Source organism: Bombus vancouverensis, chromosome 2, assembly GCF_051014615.1.
Source record: "Bombus vancouverensis nearcticus chromosome 2, iyBomVanc1_principal, whole genome shotgun sequence".
NCBI lineage: Eukaryota > Metazoa > Arthropoda > Insecta > Hymenoptera > Apidae > Bombus > Bombus vancouverensis.
Genome location: NC_134912.1, coordinates 6,083,094 through 6,106,171, shown reverse-complemented (window position 1 = coordinate 6,106,171; position 23,078 = coordinate 6,083,094). Strand labels below are relative to the sequence as shown.

The following is a 23,078-nucleotide window of genomic DNA, read 5'->3' as shown; positions in this document are numbered from 1 at the left end:
TATGGTATTACGTTATAACGTATTACGTTATGTGGTATAACGTTATAACGTATTACGTTATGTGGTATAACGTTACAACGTATTACGTTATATCGTATAACATTTTAACGTATTTCGTTATATGGTATAACGTTATAACGTATTACGTTATATGGTATAACGTTATACCGTATTACGTTACATGGTATAACGTTATAACGTATTACGTTATATGTTATTACGTTATAACGTATTATGTTATATGGTATAACGTTATACCGTATTATGTTATACAGTATAACGAAATGACGTTTTACGTTATATGGTATAACGTTCTAACGTATTACGTTATACGGTATAACGAAATGACGTTTTACGTTATACGGTATTACGTTATAACGTATTACGTTATATGGTATAACGTTATAACGTATTACGTTATATGGGATAACATTATAACGTGTTACGTTATATGGTATAACGAAATGACGTTTTCCGTTATATGGTATAACGTTGTAACGTATTACGTAATACGGTATAACGTTATACCGTATTACGTTACATGGTATAACGTTATAACGTATTACGTTATATGTTATTACGTTATAACGTATTACGTTATATGGTATAACGTTATAACGTATTACGTTATATGGTATAACGTTATAACGTATTACGTTATATGGTATAACGTTTTAACGTATTACGTTATATGGTATAACGTTTTAACGTATTACGTTATACGGTATAACGTTATACCGTATAACGTTATATGGTATAACGTTTTAACGTATTGCGTTATATGGTATAACGTTATAACGTATTACGTTATATGGTACAACGTTTCAACGTATTACGTTATATGGTATAACGTTATACCGCATTACGTTATATGGTATAACGAAATGACATTTTACGTTATATGGTATAACGTTGTAACGTATTACGTTATATGGTATAACGTTATAACGTATTACGTTACATGGTATAACGTTATAACGTATTACGTTATATGGTATAACGTTATAACGTATTACGTTATATGGTATAACGTTATAACGTATTACGATATATGGTATAACGTTATAACGTATTACGTTATATGGTATAACGTTATAACGTATTACGTTATATGGTATTACGTTATAACGTATTATGTTATATGGTATAACGTTGTAACGTATTACGTTATATGGTATAACGTTATAACGTATTACGTTATATGGGATAACGTTATAACGTATTACGTTATATGGTATAACGATATAACGTATTACGTTATATGGTATAACGTTTTAACGTATTACGTTATATGGTATAACGTTATAACGTATTACGTTATATGCTATAACGTTATAACGTATTACGTTATATGGTATAACGAAATGACGTTTCACGTTATATGGGATAACGTTATAACGTATTACGATATATGGTATCACGTTATAATGTATTACGTTATATGGTATAACGTTGTAACGTATTACGTTATATGGTATAACGTCATATGGTATAACGTTATAATGTATTACGTTATATGGTATAAAGTTATAACGTATTACGTTATATGGTATAACGTTGTAACGTATTACGTTATAACGTATTACGTTATATGGTATAACGTTATAACGTATTACGTTACATGGTATAACGTTATAACGTATTACGTTATATGGTATAACGTTATAACGTATTACGTTATATGGTATAACGTTATAATGTATTACGTTATATGGTAAAACGAAATGACGTTTTACGTTTTATGGTATTACGTTATAACGTATTACGTTATATGGTATAACGTTATATCGTATTACGTTATATGGTGTAACGAAATGACGTTTTACGTTATATGGTATTACGTTATAACGTATTATGTTATATTGTATAATGTTATACCGTATTATGTTATATGGTATAACGAAATGACGTTTTACGTTATATGGTATAACGTTATAACGTAGTACGTTATATGGTATAACGTTATAACGTATTACGTTATATGTTATAACGAAATGACGTTTCACGTTATATGGTATTACGTTATAACGTATTACGTTATATGGTATAACGTTATACCGTATTACGTTATATGTTATAACGAAATGACGTTTCACGTGATATGGTATTACCTTATAACGTATTACGTTATATGGTATAACGTAATACCGTATTACATTATATGGTATAACGAAATGACATTTTACGTTATATGGTATAACGAAATGACGTTTCACGTTATATGGTATAACGTTGTAAAGTATTACGTTATATGGTATTACGTTATAACGTATTACGTTATATGGCATAACGTTATACCGTATTACGTTATATGTTATAACGAAATGACGTTTCACGTTATATGGTATTACGTTATAACGTATTACGTTATATGGTATAAAGTTATAACGTATTACGTTATATGGTATAACGATATAACGTATTACGTTATATGGTATAACGTTTTAACGTATTACGTTATATGGTATAACGTTATAACGTATTACGTTATATGCTATAACGGTTTAACGTAGTACGTTATATGGTATAACGTTATAACGTATTACGTTATATGGTATAACGTTATAACGTATTACGTTACATGGTATAACGTTATAACGTATTACGTTATATGGTATAACGTTTTAACGTATTACGTTATATGGTATAACGTTATAACGTATTACGATATATGGTATAACGTTGTAACGTATTACGTTATATGGTATAACGTTATACCGTATTACGTTATATGGTATAACGAAGTGACGTTTCACGTTATATGGTATTACGTTATAACGTATTACGTTATATGGTATAACGTTATACCGTATTACGTTATATGTTATAACGAAATGACGTTTCACGTTATATGGTATAACGTTATAACGTATTACGATATATGGTATCACGTTATAATGTATTACGTTATATGGTATAACGTTTTAACGTATTACGTTATATGGTATAACGTTTTAACGTATTACGTTATATGGGATAACATTATAACGTGTTACGTTATATGGTATAACGAAATGACGTTTTCCGTTATATGGTATAACGTTGTAACGTATTACGTTATACGGTATAACGTTATACCGTATTACGTTACATGGTATAACGTTATAACGTATTACGTTATATGTTATTACGTTATAACGTATTACGTTATATGGTATAACGTTATAACGTATTACGTTATATGGTATAACGTTATAACGTATTACGTTATATGGTATAACGTTTTAACGTATTACGTTATATGGTATAACGTTTTAACGTATTACGTTATACGGTATAACGTTATACCGTATAACGTTATATGGTATAACGAAATGACGTTTTACGTTATATGGTATTACGTTATAACGTATTACGTTATATGGTACAACGTTATAACGTATTACGTTATATGGTATTACGTTTTAAAGTATTACGTTATATGGTATAACGTTTTAACGTATTGCGTTATATGGTACAACGTTATAACGTATTACGTTATATGGTACAACGTTTTAACGTATTACGTTATATGGTATAACGTTATACCGTATTACGTTATATGGTATAACGAAATGACATTTTACGTTATATGGTATAACTTTGTAACGTATTACGTTATATGGTATAACGTTATAACGTATTACGTTACATGGTATAACGTTATAACGTATTACGTTATATGGTATAACGTTATAACGTATTACGTTATATGGTATAACGTTATAACGTATTACGATATATGGTATAACGTTATAACGTATTACGTTATATGGTATAACGTTATAACGTATTACGTTATATGGTATTACGTTATAACGTATTATGTTATATGGTATAACGTTGTAACGTATTACGTTATATGGTATAACGTTATAACGTATTACGTTATATGGGATAACGTTATAACGTATTACGTTATATGGTATAACGATATAACGTATTACGTTATATGGTATAACGTTTTAACGTATTACGTTATATGGTATAACGTTATAACGTATTACGTTATATGCTATAACGTTATAACGTATTACGTTATATGGTATAACGAAATGACGTTTTACGTTATATGGTATTACGTTATAACGTATTACGTTATATGGTACAACGTTATAACGTATTGCGTTATATGGTATAACGTTTTAACGTATTACGTTCTATGGTATAACGTTATACCGTATAACGTTATATGGTATAACGAAGTGACGTTTTACGTTATATGGTATTACGTTATAACGTATTACGTTATATGGTATAACGTTGTAACGTATTACGTTATATGGTATAACGACATATGGTATAACGTTATAACGTATTACGTTATATGGTATAACGTTGTAACGTATTACGTTATATGTTATAACGACATATGGTATAACGTTATAACGTATTACGTTATATGGTATAACGTTGTAACGTTTTACGTTATATGTTATAACGTTATAACGTATCACGTTATATGGTATATCGAAATGACGTTATACGTTATATGGTATAACGAAATGACGTTTTACGTTATATGGTATTACGTTATAACATATTACGTTATATGGTATAACGTTATACCGTATTACGTTATATGGTAAAACGAAATGACGTTTTACGTTATATGGTATTACGTTATAACGTATTACGTTATATGGTATAACGTTATACCGTATTACGTTATATGGTAAAACGAAATGACGTTTTACGTTATATGGTATTACGTTATAACGTATTACGTTATATGGTACAACGTTATACCGTATTACGTTATATGGTGTAACGAAATGACGTTCCACGTTATATGGTATAACATTATAACGTATTACGTTATATGGTATAACGTTTTAACGTATTACGTTATATGGTATAACGTCATATGGTATAACGTTATAACGTATTGCGTTATATGGTATAACGTTATAACGTATTACGTTATATGGTATAGCGTCATATGGTTTAACGTTATAACGTATTACGTTGTATGGTATAACGTTATAACGAATTACGTTATATGGTATAGCGTCATATGGTATAACGTAATAACGTAGTACGTTACATGGTATAACGTTGTATGGTATATCTTTATAACGTAATACGTTATATGTTATAACGTTATAACATATTACGTCATATGGTATAACGTTGTAACTTATTACGTTATATGTTATAACGTTATAACGTATTACGTTATATGGTATAACGTTGTAACGTATTACGTTATGTGGTATAATGTCATATAGTATAACATCATCTGCTAAAACGTTATAACGTATTACGTTATATGGTATAACGACATATGGTATAACGTTATAACGTATTTCGTTATATGGTATAACGTTGTAACGTATTACGTTATATGGTATAACGACATATGGTATAACGTTATAACGTATTACGTTATATGGTATCACGTTATAATGTATTACGTTATATGGTATAACGTTGTAACGTATTACGTTATATGGTATAACGTCATATGGTATAACGTTATAATGTATTACGTTATATGGTATAAAGTTATAACGTATTACGTTATATGGTATAACGTTGTAACGTATTACGTTATAACGTATTACGTTATATGGTATAACGTTATACCGTATTACGTTATATGGTAAAACGAAATGACGTTTTACGTTATATGGTATTACGTTATAACGTATTACGTTATATGGTATAACGTTATACCGTATTACGTTATATGGTAAAACGGAATGACGTTTTACGTTATATGGTATTACGTTATAACGTATTACGTTATATGGTATAACGTTATACCGTATTACGTTATATGGTGTAACGAAATGACGTTTCACGTTATATGGTATAACGTTATAACGTATTACGTTATATGGTATTTCGTTATAACGTATTACTTTACATGGTATAACGTTATACCGTATTATGTTATATGGTATAACGTTATAACGTATTACGTTATATTGTATAACGTTTTAACGTATTACGTTATATGGTATAACATTATAACGTATTACGTTATATGGTATAACGTTTTAACGTATTACGTTATATGGTATAACGTCATATGGTATAACGTTATAACGTATTGCGTTATATGGTATAACGTTATAACGTATTACGTTATATGGTATAGCGTCATATGGTGTAACGTTATAACGTATTACGTTGTATGGTATAACGTTATAACGAATTACGTTATATGGTATAGCGTCATATGGTATAACGTAATAACGTAGTACGTTACATGGTATAACGTTATATGGTGTATCTTTATAACGTAATACGTTATATGGTATAACTTTATAACATATTACGTTATATGGTATAACGTTGTAACTTATTACGTTATATGGTATAACGTTATAACGTATTACGTTATATGGTATAACGTTGTAACGTATTACGTTATGTGGTATAATGTCATATAGTATAACATCATCTGCTAAAACCTTATAACGTATTACGTTATATGGTATAACGACATATGGTATAACGTTATAACGTATTTCGTTATATGGTATAACGTTGTAACGTATTACGTTATATGGTATAACGACATATGGTATAACGTTATAACGTATTACGTTATATGGTATAACGTTGTAACGTATTACGTTATATGTTATAACGACATATGGTATAACGTTATAACGTATTACGTTATATGGTATAACGTTATAATGTATTACGTTATATGGTATAACGTTGTAACCTATTACGTTATATGGTATAACGTCATATGGTATAACGTTATATTGTATTACGTTATATGGTATAACGTTGTAACGTATTACGTTGTATGGTATAACGTTATAATGTGTTACGTTTTATAGTATAACGTTATAATGTATTACATTACATAGTATATCGATGTATGGTATAACGTAATACGTTGTATGGTGTAACGTTATAACGTATTACGTCATAACGTCATACGATATATCGTATTACTATTTAACGTAATACTATATATCGTATTGTTATATAATGTAGTACTCTATATCGTAATTTGATGTAACGCCACGTAATATAATATAACGTTGTATAATTTAAAGTAGGATAATGTAACTTATTACAATACCACCATACCATATATCGTAATATAAGTTAATGTAATGCAATGCCACGTAGTTTGTTTTATTGCAATATACAGAGTGGTTGGTAACTGAGGGTACAAGCGGAAGGGGGATGATTCTGCGCAAAAAAGGTAGTCGAAAATATAGAATAAATATTTTTCGGTTGAGGCTTTGTTTTCGAGAATATCAACTTGAATTTTCGTTCGGTACGCGTGCGGTACTTTATGACGGACCTCACTATAGATCGTTGTCTCGATGGAAAATGTAACGAAAAAAAAAATTAAAAAAATAATTTTTATTCTATAATTTCGTCTTCTTCCTTCGTGTGGAATCACCCCCTTTCCGCTTGTACCACTCGTTGCTAACTACCCTGTATATTAACATATTATAACGCGTTTTGGTATAATATGTGGTAATATAATAAAACGTAATACAATATGACTGCGGTGTAGAACATGAAAGGTGCAAAATGAATAGTCGGTGGTTTCTTCAACTTTGCGTTTATTAACTTGATTCGCGACTTCTTCACAACTCTCCACTTATGTCTCCTACTGACGTCTGCTTACTGACAACTGCACTGTTTATTCACTTTATCCCTTTGTCATCATTAGATGTTCCTACTGCGCTCGTGTTATGGTAGAAAGTAATATAACATAACGTGGTATGATATAATGTAATATGATGTAATAAAATATAATTTAATATAATGCATCATTATACAATACCACGTAGTATAATATAACGTGATATGATATAACGCAATGTAACATAATGTAGTATAATATACGGTAATATAATGTAACATTATACAACATAACATAATACAGTATAAGGCAATATAATATATCGTAATATAATATACCGTTATACAATAACATGTAATATAATATAACGAAATACAATATAACGTAATATAATATAAGGTTATATAGTATAACGTAATACAGTACATCGTAATATAATATAACGTAATATAATATGACATAATATAGAGTAACGTAACGTAATACAAAGCAATATGGTATGCTGTAATATTATATAGCGTAATAGAATACATATAGTATAGTAACATAGTATACTGTAATATAGTATAACGTAATATGGTATAACGTATAATGTAATATAGTATAATGTGTTATAATACGACGTAATATAATATATCGTAATACAATGTTACATAATATATTTTAACAAAAATAAGTATATAATAATTTCGTATATTACTGTTATATTTACTGTTGCAAATCGCGATATTAATTTTAGTATGATTTTAGACATTTAATTAGTATTTTATCTTCTTACGTTGTCTTATCTAGTTTATGCTGTTTCTACAACTTCTATTGAGTTAGCAACGTTATATCCCTTACTAACAATATTACTACTTCTTGCCCTTACGGGATTATGTTTCATTAATAAATTTACTAATCCGTCTATCTATAATATTGCGGAAGGATTATGTATCAATCTAGTTTAGAATTTGAAAGGTATCTTAAATGGCATGGAAGAAATATTTACTCAAGGTAGTGGATTAAATAATGATATTTCGATCGAATGATTTATCCAGTGAATAATTATTCGATGTTCATTATAAATTATTCCAATCATGTTATTTCAATAAATTTTCATTCTTTCGCGTGTACATGAAGAATGACCTGAAAATTACTTGATAATTATTTGAGTAATGACACATATGACGTGCGAACGAATAATTCTCTCGATTTAAAATGTTACTAATTTTGCGCGGAAAATCTATTTATTCGCATACAATTACGTAAATATGCGTATATTAATGCCTTATTAATATTCGATCATACATCAAACAAGTTACAACAAAATGAAATATTGAATAAAACTAATGAAAATAAGAAAATTCATGCGACCATATATTTATCATTTACAATTTAATTATAATGTTTAATTTTTCAGTAAATTTTCTAGTAAAATAAGTTCACGATACCGATCTAATTATAACGTTCAACGCAACATTTGGTATAATGTCATCGTTCGACGTGATAATACGACGAATTGAAAATTCAAGTAAATTAAATTTTTCAATTTTAGTATTAAGAGGATAGGTGAACATTCTAGATTTTCTTAAGGAGGTAGTGCGCAAATAATTAATTATTCACTCGTGGCATGCAATCAACTTGGCTTTTCGAGTCGAAAGCTAAAATTTAGCGATTGATGTTATGACTACGATTTTCAAAGCAAATATGATGAGAATGAAGAGAAATATGATGAAATTGGCCAGAACGTTATGGAACTCCGAATATCTTAAAAATTATATTATTCTTGTCTCTCGGAGTTAAATTTAATAATCACGAGGTTTGCGTTCATTTTAATATTCTTTAATTAGTACCAATATCGTGTTTTATTTCTTTGTATATCCATATAATATTACTACACGTATAATAAAGTTATATTACTCTTATAATCATTGTTTTACCATCATTTAATTTGACACCGCAGAAGGATGCACGTAGTATGAATCAATTACAATCCGTCCAATAAACCAAATCCACAGATGGATTAAATAAGCTGAGGCCAATAATAAGGCTCCAAAAAATTTATAACTGCGAAGGAAGTTCGTTCAAAGTCAAAACTCGGCACGCGTTGTTCTTTCTCCAGCTTGATATTTGCTGCGAAGAATCAGGCGTATTTTGTCACTTTTAATCGCGCTATAGTTATTCATGGGATGGCAGTGAAATTTAATAAAACCCTGCTACACGTTCGCGTGGAATAGAATATAAAAAAAAAAGAAAAGGAAACGCGCGGAAAGGGAAAAAAGATACAATAAACCTGAAACTGAAAAGGAAAAAGGAAAATAAACAAGCTCGCGTAGTAAGTAAAACTGTGTGTTTTTACGTTTCGTAGATTCTTCGCCCGTAGACAGCGAAGATCCAGTTCAAATATTTCCCCTGTAAGCTGGGAATATTCATAACTGTACTTATTTGTACGTGCTCATCCATAACTATAGTTTATGTTGTATACACTTGGGATTTGTATAAGCATCATCGCCGCTTCGCTCAGCGCAAAAGATATAAATATTTCGTACGAACGATTAGCATTGATCCCGGGCCGAAGGAATACTTGTTGCTTTTCATTTCATTAGCATTTCAAAAATGACTAACGTTCGATAATGATAATTACGTGGAACCATGGAATTATGTCTCTGTTTACCCATTTATAATTTTGCAACTCATAACGGCCGCGTGACCGATCAATCTGAAATCGATTTTTTTAACGCATTATCTATATCGTTAAATTTATTTGAACTGATTAAACTGCGAAACTTTGTTGAAGATATTTTCTCAAAATTATTTGTTTATGTGTCTCGTAATTGCGCTATCATAACAGTTTCAGAAGTCATTGTATCGTACGTTTAATTTGCATTTCTTTGATACACCGTTGAGGTTATTCGAACATACTACTTACGTACTAGAAAAAATGATTACATATTTTTGTAATGAAAAATGTGCGCATTTCTACGTAAAACATTTACGTGAAAGAAGATAAACGTCGCATGATCCTATTCATTTACGTACGTAATGCAGTCCTTTCTTTACAATGAATATAATTGTGGAGATTTATCACGTTTGTCATGTTCTTCATGTGAAATATCGCGAAATCCTTAGAAATATCCGACTCCCATTAATAATAATAATAATAGTTAAAACTACATTTTCAACATTGAAAATCGAAGGATTCTTTTTATCCCTTCTTGATGAAATAAATATACCACTAACTTCCATTACAACGTTCCTTCAGAAGTTCACAATTTTGTTATTGAAGAATGAAATAAAAATAAAGAACCTTGCAATAGAAAAAGAAGACTATTCAAATTCTGTTTGGAATAAAGAGGATTATTCAAATCCTGTCATTTATATGTAAAGTAGACTAGTTTCTTTAACGATCAAATAAGAAAGGTAGAAAAAGAAAGAAAGTAGAGTAGGATCGATATTATTTCTCACCTGAAGATGGTACATGTTCGCGATTTCTTCGAATCTCGCATAATTCTCGCTCAATTTGGGAAGGCGGATATGAACAGAGGCCCTGATGGTTGTCCCCAGGTTGGTCGGGCAAAATGTGAGGAAGCCGAACCGACGGTGCCGCGAGAATCGTATTTCCTCCCCGACTTCGGTAACCGCTTTAACAAGCCTCGAGTATACGGACGACAGATTGCCACCCTTTTCCATCGATATCAGACGCATGTGATCCTCCTCGTTGCACCAGACGAGAAAAGTTTTTGCCTCGTTAAAAAATATTCCTCTGCCTGGAAATAGGATAGCGAGCGGGTAACGAGGAAAGAAGGGTAGGGTTTTGTTTCTTCTTCGTTTAAAGTTTAAAGTTTCAGAAAAGAGACTCGGCCGCTTTAGTTAGCAGATCGTGGATCTTTCTTTGTGAGATTCGATATATATCGTAGGATTTAGAATTTCGTGATGATATCTTCTTTAATATTAATCCTTTCGCTGTGAATTAAAATTACAATATGCCGCGATAACAACGTCGTAAAATTTGAAAAAAGGTGGTTTCGTTTGAGTTCCGTGTACGGTTAAAAATTTTGAGAATCGTTACCATCCAGTGAAACGTAAAAAAAAAAGGGAAGTTATGCTGCAATAACGGTGTCGTCAAATTTGGGAAAAAGTGGTTTTATGTGAGTTTTGTGTATAACTAAAAATTTTAAGAATTATTACCGCCCACTATAACGTAAAAACGGTGTTCCAACTTTGTAAATTAAAATTACGATATACTGCGATAACAGCGTCGAGAAAAGGAATTTTTTTCTTCTGTGTGAGCTTTGTGTGTGATTAAAAATTTTGAAAATGATTACTGCACAATGAAACGTAAAGAAGGGGTTCCAACTCTTTAAATTAAAATTATGATATGCTGCAATAATAGTGAAAATTTGAGGAAACGTAGTTTTTAGGTAAATTTTGTTTATGGCTAATGGTTATTTATGTATTGCTTTATATGTACACCTCGCGCGATAAATTTTATAATATAGTAGACTGTACCAGTTGACAGTGTTTCATATCGAATTTCTATTCATCCGACTGAAACACTGGAACGTAAAAACCGAGCTAAATATTCGATACGGAAGAAAATTTCCTTTTCGCCGCGCAATTTCTCGGTTTTCTTACGTTGTTCTTTGTAAACAGGGCCGCATGTGCGTCACAACCAGAATGGAATATTAATAATTCAATCCCGCGATGCCTAAGGCAAATGGAAACGCATGTCGTAACCAAACCACATTCGATTATCTTTAAATCGGCACTGGATTTACCCTTTGAGTAGGTATCATGGAAGAGAGATATACATGAAAACAGCGAAAAGACTGTAGATACGAATAAGTACGGATATTCCTCGAATAGTTTTATAAACGGCTGCGCTAACCATTTGGCTTCCAAAATATATTTTTCCCTATCCAGCATATTTTCAGAAATACTTTTAAAAATACTTTTAAGAATACACGAAAGTCGTACAATTAATCAATAAATATTGAAAAAATAAATAAATACGTAGAATATTTAATTTTCTGGATTATGTTTGATTTCGATAATTATGGAAAAATAGTTTTCTTTTTTTGTTCGGCTAGCGTCTATGATTGAGTCAATGCCCATCGCGTAAACTATTATACTAAAACTATATTATACTATACTATACTACTATATTATTAGCTCCCTTTCTAAATAACATAACGCGTATAAAATCACAGTTCACGTGATGTTGACAGGAATTGAAACGACATTTCGAGTTGCTTATAACGTAACAATGTTAGCATCTCTAAGAGGAAAGTTGGAAGTTGTATTCCTATCCAAATTTAACTTATGAAATTTTTCGTTTAAATTAATTGATGTATGTTGTCGTTAGCAGCGATGGGAGAGCATCAAATTTTATAAAAATAGTACTCACCTTTGTTTTGATGTGCGACAAATCGTTCGTACTTCGAGAAAGTCGGCTTCTTTTCTTAACCGTTTAACCTGTCGCAACCTTAAGACAATGATACGATATAACAGATACAGAAATATTATTAACTTCAAAAAGTGATTCAGCTACGATCGAGAGGCTGTGAAGGAAAGTAATACAAGTGACGAACATCGTAGTATTTATACCTGCAATTTCTCGACGAACCCCTCCGCAATGTTAAACATTAGTAGAAAAATCTGTATATACTATGTATTGTGTAGTACACCTGTGTAATATATCTGTGTACTATCGAATATTCTTGTCTCTTGCTTTTGACTTTTCGTACAATGAATTACTATAAAGTACGTGTAGTTCTAAAAGTAAATTGTGATCTCATTTAAACAAGAAAACGATTAATTTTATTTCAAGTAATTTCGTTTCATTTAGAAATGATCATGACCTTAAAATCTCAAAAATATTGCTTAGACAATATTGTCCGTGCAAAAACCAAATTTTGCTTGAAACAGTTCTTCTAATACCGAATATATAACGACCATAATTCGAAAGACAAACACGTCGTAAGATTATAATGGAACCTCTCATGCATGCTTCCTTATCTTACAATTTGAATTATAGAGGAAATATTTCTTCGAATGACGAGTACATGTATAACGAACGTAACTCGGAAGACAATTACATCAAAAGTTCACAATGAATCATCCTGTATACGCTTTCATATTTTACGATTGAGGTTATAGAGCAAATCATTCGAAATATGTGTATATTTCTATATCGATTCGAGGCGTCTATTTATTAGTTTCACGTTAAACTTGGACTAAAAATATTCTTGGTACGTAGTAATACCAATGTATGAAAACAAAATGGACGCGATCGTAATACGATTCTTCGAGGGACGTGAGCTGAAAGGGAGAAAAATAATTTGATCGAACGGCAACGAGCGTTCGTAAATAACAAGCAACGGTGGTCAGTCACAAAGGCAATCTGTTATCTAGTGCGGTTCAAAGGAACAAAAGCGACAATTATCTGCACGAGGACAATCGAAAGACGGAAATGAAATGTTCGATTATATTCGTTTGAAACATCTGAACACAGCGCAGCCTCTGTGATGATAATTTTGCACGCGCATCAAACGAACGGTCGTGTTATTTGGAGAATAAACAACGTGATAACGAATTAAATATAAAATAAAATGATATAATTATTTATCGACAATAAGAAGAGTTTTGTTCATTCGAAGAATATACAGTGTTGTAGAAAATTCCTTTGCAATATTCTTTTTAGGGTGTTACTCGTCTATGGTTCCATCTGGTTCATATATTTATTGAAAATGCTGAAATATATTTATAATGTTACCTTAAATATTACAGAATATGTACATGCATGTGAGATTATTTAAAAGAAACAAGAAGAAAAAAATTTTAAGATACTTCTAAGATACTAAATACGAAATAACAAAACCTACTTTATTAAAAAATTATTCGGCTACATCTCCGAAGAAACTTCTTCATACGAGCACGATAATAAAAAGAAATCGTATAGAGCAGCGGTTTTTAGCCTGCGGTGGTCCTCGGATCTCCATGCAACTACGAAATCCTCATACATGTATGTCCTTATTGTATTATTCGAAAAAAATATATTTAGTATGTGTATTTATCTATTTATAATGCTTCTCTTCTTTCCAAAAAGAATGATGATGAGCAATTTAAATTATTAGTTAAGACTTCGGGGGGAGGGCGAGAACAAAAAATCATTCAAAGAAGCTGGAGTATCAATTATTTTGAATCACATAATCAATATTTCTCCGAATAAGGAGATATTGCAACTTTAGAATTAGATGCAATATTTCTTAAGAAATCGTATTTACGATTCTTACAAATCTTAAGAAACGTTTCCGATCACCAAGTCCCTACCAAGTCAAGTGGTGTTTTTGTAACCATTCGAAGATTTGCCGCCTAAAATTATTTCTTCTCAAGATTTAGCGTTTACTCGGAACAAACACACTTAGAGACTCCATTATATTGTAGAAAACACCTCGGTGTTAAATACTGAAGGACAAAGCTAAAGACTTTCTACCACAATACGTCCTCGCGCTGACAGTTTATGATAATATAATCAGCAATTGTGTTGACAAAGACCGTGCTAAAATGCAATAAGTTACATTGGCGAGGTATTCACAATAAGAGGAGGAAACCTCTTTGGTTAGCTTTGAAAACTCCCTTCGAATGGCGGCTGATTCTCTCTTGTACATGGCCTGGTCTCTTTAATATACTTTAACCCTGTTGAGCCGTTTAATCTCGGCAGCAAAGAGATTTCCCAAGGCCATCATGATGAAAATCGCTAATGCAAGTTCACTTAATCACGAAACCCTTCGTCGACTTTCTGGCAAGCTACGGGGACCCACAAGAATGCCAATGCCATCGGTTTGTATTTCGATTCAGACCGACGATAATCTTTAACTCTGTGAAGAATTAGGGTGGAAGTACACAGAAAGTTGTACACTTCGTACCGATTCAGCTTGGTTTTAAATTTCCATGGAACTATTAGAACTTCAAATCACATCTGCTAATGGCAACAAAGACAATGTTCGTAGGAAACGCTGAGCTTTTAAAATTTTTAATTAAACTCTGAATCGTAGAAACGAGATTTTTCATCTCGAGAGGATGAGTTGATTTTTAATTCAATTTATAGAAATATAGAGAGATACTCGAAGTTTTGAAGCTTCTGACTACGCTCTACAGGTTCTACCATTAGATATTCGAAAAGCGTTAGTTTTTCGTTGTCGCGCTGTTGATTCTGCCAATTATAAATCGTCTACATTTCACTTTAGTGGGGAATGAATTGTTCATCGTGATAGAGGTGTAATATCTTGGACACTGCGGAGTTGGCGAATTCAGCAACTTCCCATTCGGTGGACTTAATAATTAGGCCTCTGGACTTGAAAGTCTCGCTGGTACTACAGCTCGTGATATGTACAATGATAGTTATGCGTACTATTCCGCGTATCAATACAGTAATATTGGAAAACCACAAGCTATGATTACTGTATATAAAGTTTCCTAAAATGTTAGGGACAAGCTTTAGTAGTATTCATTAAAACAAGCAAACAATGTCTTCATGAACACGAGTCGGAAAACCATTCGTTTCGGAGTTACGAGATGTTTTTGTTAGTGATACATTACCTCTGCCGCATATTTTGAATATACCCCTGTTCATTTCAACACACATTTCCACGTTGTTTTCGCATAGAAACATACACATGCTCAAAAATCACTGGCATTTTATTTATTTCTTGATAGCAGCTTATATCTCTTATTTCTATATACTATAATTTTTTAATGTCCTCCCATATAGAGGTCCAAGTGATTTAAGTTGGACAAACGAGACTACCTTCTGGAAAACGTTGCGTTTAAGTATTGTCTTAGAGACTTAAAGTGAAAAACATCTTGTAGGTCCGAAACGAACGGTTACTTGGACCCACGTTTGTTAGGACTTGAGATCTTTTTGCTTCTTTCGGTAAGTAACATAATAGTACTAGATGCTTCTAACTTTTATGGCCAATATTATTACGTTTTATATATAGGAAACGCTATATATAAAACATAGCGAGATCACTATCAAAACGGAGAGAAAACTCTCGACCAATTTGACCGCTCGGAAACCATTGTTCTGTAAAATACCAACAAATTAGAGATCGAATAAAGTAACAGGTGCAAAATCTACGTCGAGGCTTCTACGAAAATATACTAATTTCCATCGTGAATGTACCACAAATTAGTACGTCAAAAGTATACGGATTACATATTCAGAAAACTTTCGTTTCTGCATTTCGAGGCAACAGTTGTCGCTCCATTCTGAATAACTCGAGCCTTATATCATTCTCTGCGGGCCACGTAACTTAATCAAAACCGAATACTTTTCCGAACTAACTAGAAATATACCGAAAAATATAAATAACGATCTTTATTGTAACATGTTTTTATATCAAATCCGGTAAATAACAATCCCGCCGTTTAACGATATTTTCGTTTTAAATCAGATTCCGCTCTTTTACAATTTATCCCGTGAAACGGCCCGTTTTTACGGTCCTCAGGATGATTGATTGAAAATCCACTGGAAGCATTGAACTGTTTTTGTACGGGCAAGAGAGAATCGCGATGAAAATCAACAAACAGCTGGACCGGTCGTGACGCTTGTCAAGCCGCCATTTCGCTAACCCATCTACCAACGGGTTCCCTCTAATCCCAGAAACTTTCGGTTTAATCTTCGTTTAAACTTGAACCGCCCAATTTCGAGCATTCGGCTTACCGTGGATTAATGTTTTCAAACGAGCTGAAGGAACTTGCGGCATTGTAATTGAATGTTTTACTCGAACTGCGATGATCCTCAAGCCAGCGAACAAGACGAATCGGAATTTTCCCACGAAAAATCAATTAACTGATTATTGCCTCGAATACGATTATAACCTCAGAATGGAATAATTGTCCTGTATCGCTGACAACGTTTTCTAGTCTGATTCAGTACAAAGAATACTAGTACTTTGTTATAATGATATTGATGCTAATGTTATAATACGCTGTATATCATATTAGTGTATTTATATACTGCAATTCAATATTAATGTTAAATTTAGTATTAGTATTACGATATTAATTACTTATTATGCCGAAGTGAATGTTAAAAAATTAAAAAATATAAATTCAAATAAAAATGAGAAATGTATTTCTCTTTTAATTTCGGCACTTATATCGTTCACTTATTTGTTAAATTACTTGAACGCTATGAACTTTTAGTGTTTACTATCTTCATACATTTAGCAAAAACAAATGGTAAATTGAATTTTCATAGGGAGAATAAATGGTAAAATGTGGATAGTGATGATCATAATTTAATATATATTCCTGATTAGTCATCGGATTGGTCAAATTTATTTATTCGTACGCTATACTTTCATTTTCCTCGAACATTGTCTAGTTTGCATTTACCTAGAATTAAGCAGAGAAAAATTTTTAGAACAACGAATGGAAGGTTAATACCAATCGGGATGCTTAGAAGTAATTTCAAGTTTAAAGCTGACTGGGAGCACAGATTAAGGGAATTGCTTCGCGAACGATTTCAGGTTATTCTGAATTCGCTCACCTCAGTTCCTATTAAACAACTTACATTGTATTAGCCTGGTTCATATGAAACCTCGTTTCCCCAGTGTTTGATTGCTTAATATCGCTCATTTTCTCTTATTGTCAATTATTACCGTCATTATTCCCCACATTGAAAAAGAAATTTGCTATAATACACGCGTATTGAATGCAAACAAGATTTTTATTATCGTTATTGCTTTTCACGAACCATGAAAATATTCGTTTAATATCCTTCTTTATTATAAACACGGGAAATGTGTTGCAAATATTGTCGATAACGTAAATTTAACATTTCATGATGGTTATGGAAAAATTGAAATAGCGTGGAAATTATTTAGATTAAATACCTCTATATATCAAAGAAATCGTCCGATTAAAGTTTTATTCGAGAAAATGATATTTTATGAGTATACACTACTATTTAATACACTTTCTATATTATGTACTATTTATCGCAGTACATCGAGCCTCCTACTATCTGGTACACCACGAAACGACATACCAAATACACGAGAGAGATATTTCTGTACAGCAGTTTAAGAATCTCCATTTCCAAACCTATTCGAATATCCTTTGAAACAGTTTACAAATTTTTCCAAAGTAACTGTGCGTCTTTCGATTGAAATGTCTTCTATATCTTCAATAAATGAGATCACTGTCGGAAGCACGAAATATCAAACAATGTAATCCATTGTAAGCCTCCTTCGTTTAAGTTCTTCCTCGAAATGAAAAAGGAATAGAAAAATTGTCCAGTTACCAAGGTTTCCACGTGACTTAAGAATGATCAGAAAAGTGTTAGATTGAAAATTGATTAGCTTTTGTAGGAGTATCTTGGAGTAGACAAAGAAGCCTGATAAACCCAAACAAATATCCTCACAAAGCACCTTTGCTCCAGCTTACGATCTAATTACCGACACGCTGAAGGGCACATCTGGCGCGGATCGTGCTTAAATAAAATTAAAAGTTGCAACTCCATCAGGCTCATTAATCTGCGTCCTGTGGAGCCGAAGCATCGTCGAATCGCTTTTCGAGGATGCAGTTGCCACAACAAGATTCGACGAAGGCAGTGACGGAAGATAAATTTCAGACAGGTTTAAAAGCTATGGCGATCGATCTGCTAAAGTTTGAGGAAAGTTAGCGCAGAGGTATAAAAGGGGAACGATCATTACTCACCGCTTGGCCAGAACCTATTGGCGTTGGCTGCCTCTAAAAATCGATCACCCTCCTTGAACAGAAAGTGATCGTCTATCAGTTGTTGTTGCGTCTCTTTGTCCATGGCGGCCAGACTGTAATAAGTCCCTTTCAGGTCGCCATCTAACGAGCGTAAGGCTTGCTGTACCTGAAGATGAAAGAAAGAACAAACTGAGAGAAACGAAAGTATAACGGAAGAGATGTGCTGCGTAAATAGATTGGAAAAGGCGATCGCAGTAGTTTTTTCGTGGCGATTTATATAGTCAAGTTGTCTCCAGTCGACAACAAAGTAGGTAAAATGCGATTATAAAAAGCAATTATACGCTTTAACGAAACGAGTGGATTTTTCGTGCCAGCAGAAATCAATTAGCTACGTGCGCATTGTGCGGCTTGATTTAACTTTTCTAACGCGTTAACCAACCGTGTAACCGTAAAGACATAGACCTTGTTCTTCCGTTTCTCTATCTCTCTGTGTTTTTACCCTTTCTTCCGGGTTATTTTCCTTCTTTCTTCCCACCAATGCTCTCCCCTTTTTCTTTTTTCTCCTCTTTTTCTTTTTTTTTTTTTGGTGTATTTTTTCGTTGGCGCGTTGACGAATTGAAAGAAGTGCACTGTGTTAGCTAAAGAGTTTACTTCGCTCCCTTTTTGTTCCCGTTTGGTAAGCAGAATTGGAAGAGAAATGAGTTTAAATAGGGGCCTTGCTTATAGATGTTTATGGTGTACAAGTGGGGAATTCAGTTTTACGCGAAAACGAATAAAAGTGTTGCAAATTTCATTACTTTTTTTTATCGACATTAAGTTACGAATGTAATGCTGGAATAAAATTACAGTAGCAAAAATTAAAAACAGAATTCATGTTCTGTCTGTTTTATTCCCCCATATGTAAAAATTCTAGAAAATTTTAATATCCAAAATCTTAATATCCAATTAATAAAACCACGATCTAAACTGCTTTCCTCTTTACATCGTTTACCATGGAAAAATGGTGTCCGTATTACAAACACTAAAACTAATCATGCAATTTGCCCACCTTCTCGCTTCATGCGAAATAATATGTGAAATGTCCGTTTGAACACTTCAGGTTGTTCATCTGCATTGTATCAGGAAGTATATTATTTGTCTGCCGTGTAGCTCGCATAAAACTGAATGGGAATCTACATTCCTTCGTTTCCCGTACTTTTTGTTTGAAACGTTGGAAATTCTACGGCATTCTCTTTGACACAATAAATATGCACAATATTCGTGCAATTTTCATTCTATTACTAAATTCGAGTACGATATTAATATCGTTTTTGAACAAAATGCTACTAACAGTACTACTCTTTGGTGATTTTCTACATTTTTTAAATCCCGTATATGAGCTATATGTTACGTCTTAACTCTGGTCTCTCTTTCAATTTCCAAAAACAAAAAAACATTGTGCGCATTAGTCGTCTACACTTTATCTCTTGTTCCATGAATTTACGCTTTCGAAAAAACTCGAAATTCCTTTTTACCACTACCATGCAAAACGAAAATTCAAAGGCTTAATGATTTTCCTTTCAGCGACTGTTCCACAATTAAAAACCAAGTTCATATTACAAATCTCTGTTCATATTACAAAATGTAAGTAATTTAATAGGCTTGATTTATGGGTAGTTTTACGATGCTGGAATACATAGAATATACCGTGTAAAGTTATACAAAATATCTAAAGCACAGCTTCATGATATTTAATAGGTGAAACGAATGTCTATTTAGATCTTATTTTTATACTTATGTTCACGAAAATGTAAAATTGCAGAAACATTCGCAATTACAAACAAGAATGTATAGAATATACATAGCACGAAAAAATATATAAAATATCCAAGGTATTTGTTATAATATACAGAGTGTCTCAGCTAAATGAGACCACCTAAATATCTGTCTTATTTACGATTGTATGAAAAAAGTTCTCCGGAAAAAGTTAAACTATTTCAAGAGATACATGGAAAAAATTTTTCTCGAGTTTATCTTTCGTAGATTTCATCGGTATTTTTTTAAATAGAACCCTATGTATCTTTCTACGCTAGTAGATGTGATTTTTTATTCTCTACACAAAAGTATTAAAGTACTTATGTCGGAAAATACATGGTTTAAAACATATTCCGATTTTAATTTCATCAAATGTAGTGTACGAAGGACAAGGAAAACATAAACGCTGGAGTATTACTTTGCGTTTTTCCTTGTTTTTCACACGTTAAGTGTTACAGAATCAAGGTTAACATATCTTTTAAACTTCTCAGACGCAAGTACCTTAATACTTTTTAAAAGGCGTCAATTGGTAGATACAAAAATATAGAGTTCCACTTAGAAATATACCGATAACATTGAGATAGCGTGAAAAAATGACCTCGAGAAAAAGTTCTTTCCTGAAATAGTTTAACTTTGTCCTGAGAAATTTCCTCATTCACAAAACACAAATAAAATAGATATTTAGATGATCTCATTTAGCTGATCATCTTGTCGTCTAACAGGTAAAACAAATCTCTATTCAATATATTCCCTATACTGATAACTATTAAACATTATAGCTCCTCATAATTTCCACTTAAATATCTATTTAAATTAAAGTTTGATTACGCTCGTAAAAATATGAAATATAATAAACATCCGCGGTCTGCTAATTATAACAAACCTTTCGATTTGGTGTACCTTTGCCTCCAAATCCAAGTAGTGGGATTTGGTCATAGTAGGATTCAACGGATACCCATTGACCGACCTGGCGCAACGGATTCTCGTCGAAATCACGAATTGTCCTTCGGGATCAAGATCTCCTAATTGCTCCGGTTCTCCCCAATCCAAATCCGGATGGACGTCGCTCGATGTGAAATTAATATGATACTCCTCGATCACTGGGTCGAACAAAGCAGCGAACACGTCATAAGCGTTCTGATCAGGCGCGTAAACACCAACGCCCGAATCTGGATTCTTTAAACCCGATTGGATCACGTCCATCAAAGTGGAGCCGGTATTCGTTACGCGTGTTTTAAGCGTATCGAACACCTGCTGCGTTAAATGTTTCTTCAATAGCGACCTGCTATCGATTTGAGCGAACTCCGCATACGCTTGTTCGAGGGCCTTCACACGCTCGTCGTTCGGGTTCATGAAACCTGGCATCGTCTTCTTCTCGCAGGCACACAGCCGTTTGTCGCACATCTTGCGTTAGGATAGCTACTCTTGGCCCGGGTTGGAGAAGGAAAGTGACGAAGGATTTGGTTCTGAAAATGGTTTTAGGAAATAGGGATAAGGGGCTGGGATTATAGCGTCGGGGCGTAGTTGTAGGTATAATTCGAGTTTTATTGTTGTTGGAAGTTCTAACATGGTAATTTAATAGCGACAGCTTTGCGAAACGGATGATGAAATTTTCGGGATATTTTTGTACCCGGTGCGAGGGGAGATGTTTTATATAAGGAAAGCTGGCAGGTAGTATTTCCGTATGATTCAACTCTTTGACGTTTGTATGAGAGAAGGAAAAACAAGGAAATTGTATTGTAATTAGTAAGATAATGGATATTTAAAAACAGAATAGGAGTGGAATATTGAACGAGAAAGAAAACAGTTTTATTATCTGATTCCTTTTTAATACATGGTATATATAATGTGACTGTTTTTTAAATAAAGAGGATAGAGAGAGAGTTTACGTTTTTAGTCACACCAAAATCAGTAAAAGATTATGCATAGCAGGAAAAAGTTGGAATATCCTACAATCTGAATATTCATTACGGATAACATTGAAAGATCTACGTGTGTGTACTAAATCTAGATATTTACA

At 32.3% G+C, this 23,078-nt stretch overlaps 1 protein-coding gene across 1 annotated transcript; it reads right to left on the bottom strand.

Moving 5' to 3' along the window:
* Positions 1-8,345: 8,345 nt before the first annotated feature.
* On the bottom strand, positions 8,346-22,462 carry LOC117161560 (arginine kinase). Its single transcript, XM_033343193.2, has 4 exons — positions 21,959-22,462; positions 19,265-19,430; positions 11,000-11,301; positions 8,346-8,462 (listed from the first exon to the last, which is right to left on the bottom strand). Exons 1-4 carry the CDS (start codon positions 22,460-22,462, stop codon positions 8,346-8,348), a joined length of 1,089 nt encoding a protein of 362 aa, XP_033199084.2.
* Positions 22,463-23,078: the final 616 nt, after the last annotated feature.